The sequence below is a fragment of the Gallinula chloropus genome (genome assembly GCF_964237585.1).
Source record: "Gallinula chloropus genome assembly, chromosome: 32".
NCBI lineage: Eukaryota > Metazoa > Chordata > Aves > Gruiformes > Rallidae > Gallinula > Gallinula chloropus.
This window is the reverse complement of record NC_140117.1, coordinates 2,928,125-2,938,954: the sequence shown is the minus strand read 5'-3', so window position 1 is coordinate 2,938,954 and position 10,830 is coordinate 2,928,125. Positions and strand designations below refer to the sequence as shown.

At 54.1% G+C, this 10,830-nt stretch overlaps 2 protein-coding genes across 2 annotated transcripts in view; both read left to right on the top strand.

The window, feature by feature from the left end:
* Positions 1–10,101, top strand: part of LOC311202963 (class I histocompatibility antigen, F10 alpha chain-like) — a gene marked incomplete at both ends in the record, with an annotated part of 52,398 nt that extends 42,297 nt beyond the window's left edge. The window contains 2 exons of the mRNA XM_084277604.1: positions 7,956–8,060; positions 9,977–10,101. Coding sequence (XP_084133730.1) covers positions 7,956–8,060; positions 9,977–10,101 — 230 coding nt within the window. The remainder of the gene's footprint in view (positions 1–7,955; positions 8,061–9,976) is intronic.
* Positions 4,950–7,907, top strand: LOC311202902 (class I histocompatibility antigen, F10 alpha chain-like; the record flags this gene model as incomplete). The annotated part of the gene is made up of 5 exons (XM_084277548.1): positions 4,950–5,013; positions 6,266–6,529; positions 7,243–7,518; positions 7,595–7,817; positions 7,898–7,907. 5 exons carry the CDS (start codon positions 4,950–4,952, stop codon positions 7,905–7,907), a joined length of 837 nt encoding a protein of 278 aa, XP_084133674.1.
* Positions 10,102–10,830: the final 729 nt, after the last annotated feature.

Genomic DNA, 10,830 nt, shown 5'->3' with positions numbered 1-10,830 from the left:
CCAGTGGGTAAAAGGAGGGAGGACATGGGGAGCGCTGAGGGCTCAGGGAGCCCAAACCCACCCCCACAGCCCCTCCCCCAGCAGCAGGTGCCAGCCCCGACCTGCGTGTCCGTGGTCACTGCTCTGAGGAGAGCAGCGTGCTCTGCTCTAGCCAATCAGTGCGTAGAACCCACGAGTGGCGGGGGAAGCAGCCAATCGCAGCTGCAAAGGGCGGGCCCAGACAGGCAGCGGCCTCTGGCAGAGCGGGGAAGTGGCGATATCGCCGGGATGCTCCGGTGCCGCGATAACCCCGCCAGTCGCCTGGAACCAGAGAGCAGGGAGGCCAAGCAGCCAGGCTCCCTGTGTGGGGAAGGGGGATGGACAAGGCGAGGGGGGAGAAGATGCGAGCCCTCAGCCTCTGGCAGTGACTCCTGTCAGGCTTGAAAGGTTTCCCTGCAGTGAAGGTGGCGTGTGTCAGTCAGGCAGAAGGATCTCCATGGAGAGAGGCCCCCGGTACCCGAGGGAACAGGCCGCAGAAGGTGGTTTAATATGATCTGGACAACGCACAGTTACCCACCGATCCTGGTGAAGTCCAGTGTGCCTGACTGCTTTGTATGGCTGGGTTCTGGTGGAGAAGGGAGGCTGCAGAGGTGGCTGCTGCAAGAAGCAGCCAGAAGCTTTCTGCAGGCCCCACAGAGCAAACACCAGCTGGCTCAAGGCCAGAGTTACTGCTGACCAAGGCCGAGCCCATCAGCGATGGTCACAGCGCCTCTGGGAAGCACAGTTAGGAGAAAAAAACCCCTGCAAGCAGCTGCATTGTGCCCCCAGAGAAGGGAGTGAGAAGATGTGAGGAGCTGTGCAGGCACCAAGGCATTGGAAGATGGGGAGGAGTCACCCCAGGTGCTGGGGAGAAAGATGCCCCAGCAACCCCTGGAGAAACCCATGGTGGAGCGGGTGTCCCCCCACAGCCCATGGAAAAGGCCGAAACCCCACCTGCAGCCCGAGGAGAGGCCCCATGCTGGAGCAGGGGGAGACAGACAGAAGACACTCTGTCCCCTGTTGGAGCAAGCCCCTGCCAGCACTTGTAGCCTGTGGAGAGAGACAGAGACACAGAGATGAGCCATGCAGTGGCTCACACTGGAGCATCCTGTGGTGTTTCCTGTGTGACCGTGGAGAGGAGATGCGTAAGGAAAGGAGGGAAAGGGACGAGCATAGATCGCCCAGGACAGGACCCCACGCTGTGCTGGAGTTCATGGAGACTCATTAACTTCTGCATCTCATTCCTCTGGAAAGGAAAGAAAAAGTGTTTGATCAGGTGGGACCATGTTTTATGTGATAACTGCTCATGAAGACCAGGCAGAGCTAGTGCAGACCCCAAATTGCTTATAGGAGAACTAAGAAAATTCTCCAAATCCACAGCAGTGTCTCCCTGGGCCTCTGGCCACGGGAGAGGGTCTGGATCCCTCAACACAAGAAGGACATGGACCTTTTGGAGCAGGTCCAGAGGAGGCCACAAGGATGATCAGAGGGCTGGAGCACTTCTCTTACAAAGACAAGCTGAGAGGGTTGGGGCTGTTCAACCTGGAGAAGAAAAGGCTCAGGGGAGACCTCAGAGCCCCTTCCAGTCCCTGGAGGGACCTACAGGCAAGCTGGGGAGGACTGTTCCCAAGGGCATGGAGTGATAGGATGAGGGGTGATGGTTTTAAACTAGAGCAGGGCAGGTTTAGATGAGACATGAGGAAGAAGTTCTGCCCTCTGAGAGTGGTGGGACACTGGGCCAGGCTCCCCAGAGAAGTGGTGGCGGCTCCATCCCTGGAGGCATTCAAGGTCAGGCTTGATGAGGCTCTGACCAACTTGATCTAGTGAAAGGTGTCCATGGTCACTGGGACACACACACACAGGACACACGACATGGCATGACATGGACTTGATGGCCTTCAAAGGTGCCTTCCACCCCAGAGCATTCTGTGATTCCACAACTCGAGTTTCAGAGCTGAAGGAGCCTGGGGACGTCTCTACCCCCAAGTGTCAGGAGAGGGCAGTGTGAGCCCAGAAGAGGCGCTGAGCCCCAGCTCCCAGGCAGGACCAGCAGATCACCTCCCAGCAGAGCATCCTCCTGCCCCGGCTGGGATGCTTGGAGCACCAGAACGGGTGTCTGAGGGCGGTTGGGTGCTGAGGAAAACCACCTCATTATCGAGCACCGTGCATAGAGGAGTCGCGGAAGCTCCATGAGGTGCCCCTTCAGAGCTGGAGAAGGGAAACCAAATGAGGTTTCAGGTTGGCTCTGCCCTCCCCCAACTGTCCCATGAGCACAGGCAGCACCTTCACCTTTCCTGGTGTCACCCCCATCAGCCTGGGAACAAAACTCCATTTGTCCCCGGGGTTGGGATGGTAAGATCAAACACAAACTATCCCCTTGGGCATCCCAACCCCAAGGAGGATGAGACCTGGAAGCCCACCACGACCCTCTGACATGCATGTGGAACCCCCAAAACAGGGAGAAAACCCCCCACATTTCAGTTCAAAGGAGCTTTGGTGGTCAGAGCCAAGAGATCTCAAAGAAAGGCAGTGCCAGGAGAGAGGTCAGGGCTTGGGGGAGTCATCACAAAAAGGCACTGTGGAGACCACTGAGGTGCCCCAAGCAGAGAGGCTGTAAAGTGGCCTCAAGGTGGCAATGTTTTAAAAGTTAAACCATTAAAAACAAAGTAACCAAAATGAAAGGAAAAGGGGAAAAACCCCACAACTGAGACCCAAAATACAAAGCAAAGAATCAAAATTAAACAGACAAACTAGGGAGGGAAATTAAAAATATCCAACAGAAAAACAAAACCTCAAAAGAACTAAAATAACCCCCAAAGAACTAAAATAATACAAAATAGTTAAAATTATAAAGCCAAAGAAATAAAATCAGAGAAACAAACAAACAAAAAAGTGGGAACTAATCTTAAAAGAAAATAAAAGAGAAAATAAAAGAGCAAAGCAAGAAAATTAAAACCTAAGGAATAAAATTATAGAAAAAATGAATTAGAAATTAAACCAAAGAAAAATATTTAAAATCCCAAAGTAATAAAATTAAAACCTCAGAAATAAAGAAACCCAGCAAACCACGAGGTGAGAAATACAATTAAAATACAATGAAAAGTGATGAACTAAAATTCAAAAAGCCGAAGTCAGACACAAAGTTTAAAAGATTCGTTTTTTAAAGCAAAGGAAGGAAAAACTCGGTGCCCCAACGTTCCCCTCGCAGTAAACCCAGCCCTGAGGTCAGACCCCACCTCCGCGGATGGTCCCACTCCTATCCGAGGGCTCCCCCTGCCTGACACCCCCGGCTCCTCCCTACCTGAACCAGCTCCAGCTCAGCCATGGCCGGGGCTCAGCACCCCCCAGCCCTGCACATCCCCCGCCTGCTCAGCGTGGGGCTCCACAGTACCTGTGAGCCCACCGTGGGCGGGGAGGGCAGACCCAAACCCACCCGGCCCCTGGGTAAGGATGGGGCAGCCCCCACCCATTGGCGAGAAAAATGCCTTTTCCAGCTTTGCCTCTTCTCTCTTTTTTTGATCACGTATTTTATCTTTGTTTTTAACCCTATTTCTTTTTTTCACCATTTTTTGCCTTCTTTTTAAAAACCTTTTTCCTCCTTTTTAAAATAATTCCCTCCTTTTCCTTTTGTTTAAAAATAATCCCCCCATTATTTTTTCTTCTTTTACCTTGTAGACTGTCCTTATCCCAAACCACTGGGGCTCTGTCTGTTTCTCCTCCAAGGGAGAGGTGAGCAAGTGGCTGGTGGTGCTCAGCCACTGCTTGGGGCTGAACCACCACACTTGGCTAGGGAGAAAATCAGAGAGACACAAGGATTGTGCTTATGTTTATTTAGGGGACTGCAGGCAAGGGGCAAGCTTGGCATCAGCAGGACACAATGCTGCAGGTGTTGCTTGGCCCTTCAATGGTCCAGAGACCCTGGAGACACTGGAGCAGGAGTGGGATGACTCAAAGGAGAAGGAGGTTTCCTGGGAGTGGTTACCTACTGCAGAAAACAACCTCTACCCCAGCCAGCCCCAGTGCTATCAAGAAGCATTGGAAAGGAGCACTGCACGACAGGACTGAAGGGGAACCCAGAATGGGGGACATATGGCATAAAGAGCCCAAGGGAAAGTGAAACCCATGTGGGGTTGAGCTCCTGGGTCAGCTCCCCCTACCTCATGGCAGATCCCTGCCCCACATCTGCCACACAGAGCAGGCAAAAGCTCTGGTTGGCCCTGCAGGATCACTACCTGATCCCAGTGAAACTGTGTGGAGAGTCACCCAACACCTCAGGAGATCCCCAGGGCTCACTGGGAGCCACAGCTGTGGCCGTGCTGGAGAGGAGGAAGGGGGAGAAAGAGGAGGGCAATGAGGGCTGCTGGTGCTCCAGATGGGATGTCAAAGAAGGGCTGCCCATGCCCTAAAGAGGTTCCAATACCCTGTATATGGTCTGTCTGTATAAATATGGAAGTTTTTATTTAAAGGGCACAGACATTGGAGGAGCGAGTCCCTCTGTGCCCGGTGCTGCAATAATGAGTCCCTGCTGAACAGCCACCAAGGCTGCTGAGTTTTGATTCTGGCTTTTTGAGGGTTCAGTGCCTGGGGGAAGGGGCCGAGAGTGGGGCCAGACTGGGGTAAGAAGAACCACGAGTTGAGGGGCCCAGGGGTGACCCCAGGCTGGGGGATACGGGTGAAGTGGGGCCGTAGGGGGGTCTGGGGCCCTGAGGAAGGGTCAGGGGTCTGAGGGCTGGATGGCCCCGTAGAGGGTCCCGGGCTGAGGGTACTGGATCTGCCGGCTGGCCAGTGACATCCCACACATCTCGGGCTGCCATTGGCAGGCGGGTGGTGGTGGAGCCATTGGCAGGGGTGGGGCTGGCAGCCAGGTCTGTTCTGGAGTGGGGCTCGTTGGGCTCATCTGGCTGATGTGGTCGTGGCCCTGGAGCGGAACGATGTGGCCAGGCTGGGAGCTGGGTCTGGGGCTGCTGCTGGTGGTCCTTGGTTGGGCAGTGTGTGGTGAGTGCAGGGGAGCCTTTTCCCTGGGCTCCAGTGCTCCATTCACTGGGCACCGAGACCCCTCTTGACCTACCTCCACCCTGGGCTCCCCTTCCCTGGGCCCCGGGAGATCCCCCTGGGCAAAGGGAGCCCCCGGTCCCTCCCACAGGATACGATGTGCCCCTCGCAACGCTCTCCCCCTTCCCCCCTCCGGCCCCGCTTTGCCTTTCCCTTCCCCCCAGCTCCCCACCATTAGAAATGCCAAAGGTCCTAAGAAAGGACTCTTAGTAGACACATTAGTGAAGCAGTAATTTATTATATGTTCTTGCAAGAGCGGGTCACCTAACAAAGTAGTCACACATTTGGTCAGAGTTTGCAGCATTTTTATGCCACATCCCCATCCGAAATCCCTCCCCTGTTTATCTACAGATTCAGATTTTTTCCAAAATTTACGGGCTTAACCTAGGCGTCTTCATGTCTGTCAGGGTTCTGAGTTATCTTACAAAGCACTTGCCTGTTGCATATTCCTTTTGTCTGGGCCCTTTGAAGTCAAATGGGAACTTGCAGGTGCTTGCCTTTATCTTCACTGCCCAGGCAACCGTGTAGTGAGGCTTAAATGGGACATGGGCCTAGGGTTGAAGGATGTTAAAGCTCCATACAGGTTTCAGTTTGAATTGTGCAGCAGCCTCTTCCTGTGGGCTGTTTCCCCCCTTCCCCCATAAATCACTTGACAAGTTCAGCATTGTCGAAGCCTGTTTGTTGAGCCACATTTCCTTAGGTTCCAACCCATGACCTTAGTCACGATTTAACCACTTCTCTCATTATCCAGGATCTTTAACTTTTAGCAGGGCTATGTATTCAAATTGAACCCTTATTTGAGAGAGAGATTTTGCCATAATTCTTTTAACACAACCAACAGCAAAACTATATTAACAGTATTCCCCCTTATTTTATGTGCTATCCTAAATTCCATACAAAGGCATCCTGAGTCCTCTAATTCCCAAGTCAGTAAAAAATACAACAATTTTCAGTTTGCAAAAGAAACATTTCTCAGTATTTTCCACACACCACACCCCCGCCCCGATCTGCTTCTCCTTGGGACCCCCCAGCCCCCTGTCATTGACAGTGGGTACCCCCCGGTCTTCCATTCATGGAAAGCAGGACCCCCTCCAGGGAACACATTATTGCCCCAACATCCCCCCACCAGTAACATCCACCCCGCACTGTGAGTCCCCGCGCCCCCGAACCCTCAACATGCCTCCTGTCCCCACAGAGCTCCACTCCCTGCGCTACTTCCACACCGCAGTGTCAGAGCCCAGCCCAGCAGTACCCCAGTTTGTGTCCATGGGGTACGTGGACGGGAACCTCATTGTGCGCTACGACAGTGAGAAGGGGAGGGCGGTGCCCCGGGCAGACTGGATGGCGGCCAACCTGGACCAGCAGCACTGGGACCGGCAGACCCAGATTGAACAGACCAATCAGGAGATTTCCACAGTGAACCTGGACACACTGCAGAGCCGCTACAACCAGAGTGGGGGTGAGTGTGGGCTGGGAAGGGGCTCTGTGGGAGGGGAGATCTCCACTCCCTCCTCCACCATGAAGACACTACCCTTCCTCATGCCACTGACCTGGGATATGCCGATCCTTCCCAGCCCAGTGCTGTTGGCAAAGGGCTCCAAGCACCCCTGTTCCCCAGCCCCACACTCCATGGGATCCTTTGTGCCAGAGCCAGGGAGGCTTCTGGGTGCCCCACCAAGCACATTCTGGCCTTCTCCCCACCATTCTCAGCACCCCATCCCAGGCCTGGCTGCCACATCACAGCCCTCACCATCCTGTGGCAGTGAATACCCCCAGAACCAGAGGGGTTCCCACCCCGTGTCCCAGCCCCTCACCATTCCTTTGTACACCCCACCCCAGAGCCAGAGGTGCTCCTACAACCCATGCCATCTCCTATCTGCATGCTCACCCAGCATTCAGGACCCTGTCCCATCCCCTTGCTGTTCCAGGGTTCTGAGGGGCTGGGTGCCAGCTCATCCATGCCCTGGGCCCAGGTGCTCTGCGTCACAGCTTTATGTGATGCCCCAAGTGCTGTGGGCCCTGGGCAGGGTGGGGGCAGCTCTCGTGTCAGTGCCCAATTTCCTTGGGGATCACACAGAGATGGAGTGGGGGGTGCTGCCAGGGGGGCCTTGCCCCACTGAAGGCCCAGGGCTGCAGCAGCCCCTCAGCCCCATCTCCCTGGTCGTGTTTCAGGGGCTCACACACTGCAAAGCAGAGTCAGCTGTGACCTCCTGGAGGACAATAGCACCAGGGGGTATTGGCAAATCGCCTACAATGGGAGGGACTTCATTGCCTTCGACATGGACACGATGACATTGACTGCAGCAGATGCAGCAGCACAAATCACCAAGAGGAACTGGGAGGCAGATAAGACTGCCATTGAGCACATGATGGACTACCTGGAGAACACCTGCCCTGAGTGGCTGAGGAAATATGTGAGCTATGGGCAGGCCATGCTGGAGAAGAAAGGTGAGGGGAGATGGGGACCCTGGAGAGGGGCCAGCGTGGATGTGCGTGCCAGCCCTCACTGCCACCCCCTCCCCAGAGCCCCCCACGGTCCAAGTGTTTAAGAAGGAGACCCATGGGATCCTGACCTTGCACTGCCGCGCTCACGGCTTCTACCCACAGCCCATCACCATCAGCTGGCTGAAGGATGGTGAGGTCAGGGACCAGGAGACCCAGCGGGGCAGCATCGTGCCCAACAGCGACGGCACCTACTACACCTGGGTGTCCATCGAGGCCCCTCCTGGGGAGCAGGACAAGTACCGGTGCCGTGTGGTGCACGCCAGCCTGGCTGAGACTGGGGTCTTTGTGTGGGGTGAGTCGGGTGGCCTTGGGCATGTGGAAGAGTGGTCTAGGGGGGTTCCCCTTGTTCTCCCCCTCCTCACCGCCCTGTTCTTCCCCAGAGCCAGAGTCCAACCCATTGACCATTGTGCTGTGGGTGGTTGTTCCCCTTGCCATCCTGGCTGTCATTGCCATCACTGGATTCATCATCTGGAAGTGCAGATCAGGTAAATCCCCAGGGTGTGAAGGAAGACAGAGCCCAGGGGGGCTGGTAGGGGCTGTGGGCACAAGATGCAGTGCTCTGGGAAGCCCCCAAGCCTGAGGGTTACACACAGTGGATGCTGATGGCTCTTCCTCTCTCCTCTTATGTGCACTGTGCCCACAGCGAGCACGAGGTGGCAGCTCGCAGCTGTTTCTCCCCCATAGGCACAGATGGGAGCTCTGGCATCTTGGCCAAAGGTATGACATGGGATTGGGGGGGTGGATGGGGCAGGCCCAGCTCTCTGTGCTCCCCCTTGAGACCCATGGTCAGAGCAAAACTGGGCTGCTGGTTGGGGGCACTGAGACCACCATAGCAGAGGGTTGGGGACAGGGACTTTTCCCTGGGTGACACTGTCTCTTCCTCCCATATTTGCAGTAATCCCTGCCTGACTGCCCCATGAGTGAATGGGGTGGCTGGATGTTGTTCCAGATACCATTTCGTGGAACCGGGATGAGTGGTTTGTCTCAAACAATCTGTCTTGCAAGGTAACAGAATCTGCAGAGTCAGGGTAATGTTCTGTGGACTGAGTCTCACTTCACAAGGGGCTTGATCCTGCAAACGTCTGTGGGGCCTTGGACTAGGGCCTCCATCCTCCCAAGACTGGAAGGGCCTGTAGAGTCTTGATCTCAAATCAATTACAGGCGATGTGTGGGGTTTATTGGAAGAGAGGCAGTAGGTCAAACAGGCATCCAAAGGGATGAAAGAGAAGCCTCCTTGGCCAGGATATGGGAACATTGGAGGGAAAGCCAAAACTGAGTGAGGGGATCTCTGGGGGGAAGGATTAATAAAGGGTATTCCTAAAAATGTAATGCATGGAACTCTGCTTCACTCATGCAAATGCTTGTAAAAAGATGGCAGCTAACAGATAAGGGCTCACCAGTGCTAGGAAAAATGTGGAAGATGGAAAATAGTGTCAGTGGACAGGGTGAAAAGGTCATGCATAATCTCACATGGGAATTGATTCAAGGTTTCATACAAGTACAGAACTCTACAGACCATGGGCTGTATCACTATGCCTAGATCTGCTGAAGATGGTTGAAGATTTTTCGCTATTCCTATTAACCTGTCTTTTGTGTTTAATATCACTAATGCAACAAGCCCCTCCCACCTCACAAACTTATGGATTAATGTGGTGGTTCAGCCACAAGCAGTGGCTGAGCATCACAGGACACTTGCTCACTCCCAGAGGAGAAACAGACAGAGGCTGCAATGGACACTGAGAATGTCTCCTGCCCTCAGCCCCCAGAAACAGACATTAAGAATGTCTCCTGCCCTGGGGTCATGTGGACAGGTTTGAGGTGACACAGTCACTGACTAAATCAGGGACTCACCTCTGAACTATCATCATTACATTTGCAGGCGAGGAGACATGGTGGATGTCTACACAGTGGACTCTTGCCCTGAGAGGGAGCAGAGGCAGAGGCAACCCAGTCCCATCCCTGACAGGGCTGTGAGATGCAGGCAAAGCTTTTATCCATCAGGCAGGTGGAGACATCTGTTCCCTGCTGGCTCCCATACTGGCATGGTGGGGGTAAGAGGGAGGAACTAGAAGGCAGGGAAGCCCAACAACTGTGATCCACTGCTGGAGATTAAGGGATTGATGGATTGGAAGAGGGGCAGCCTCCAGCAGACTCTGGAGATGGATCCTCTCAAAGAAGAATATGAAACCCAGCAAGGGAAGTGGTCCACCAGAGTGGAAGGTATGTGATACCTGAGGGTGGTCTGCAGTGACCCGGACAATACTCAGGTCTCCAAAGATCAGGATGACACCCAGCATGAACAGTCTGTACAGCGGATGGTGGTGTGGAGTACAGCCATGGGGACAGCAAACTGGCTGTGATGGATAGGGCAGACATTGAGGCACCATCTGTCCATTGCCAGGGGGAGGACATGAGAACATGGATGATGCCCCCACCCTGGTCTTGGAAGCCCAGGTACAAGAATTGCAGCAGGAAAACTGGCTGAAAGGCACCGTCCAGGAAGATTCCTGCTCTGGTTGCTGTTGAGCAATTCCCCAGGCAGGGTAGATGTGTTGAGGACACCTCCCCTCCTTATCCTGACCTGGTGGCTGTATGTCTACGTGGGGTCAACCTCATGCCCAGTGCCTTGGAAAGGCCATGTTGGACCACTGTTGGATCACTCCTGTGACCAGACTTTGCACTTTAGCCCAGGCAAGAGATGCAGGCTCCTCTCAAGGTGAAAAACTGCCTGGTTTGCAATTACAGGAGCTGTGTAACGAATGCTCTGGTAAGGATGAGGAGTCCTGCCTCCAGCCAAGCACGGGAAAGGGACAAAAGAATTCCATGGTTTTGAAAGGGACATCTTCCCCTAGACCAGGTTGCTCACAGGTCCTGTCCAATTTAACCCTGAACACTGCCAATGACAGGTATCTACATGTTGTCAGGGCAACCTGTGCCAGTTCCTCACCACTCTCACTGTGAAATGTTTCTGACATCACAGCTGCACAGTGTCACAGAGCTGTTGGGGTTGAGAGGGACCTCTGGAGATCATCTAGTCCAACCCCTCTGCTAGAGCAGGATCATCTCAAGCAGGTTGCACAGGATTGAATCCAGACAGGTTTGGGATCTCTCCAGAGAAGGAGAATCCATAACTGGGCAGGTTACACCAGTGCTCAGGCACCAGCAGAGTAAGGTTTTTCCTCATATTCAGATGGACCTTCCTGTGTTCCAGATTGTGCCCACTGCTACTTGTCCTGTTGGTGGGAAACACTGAGA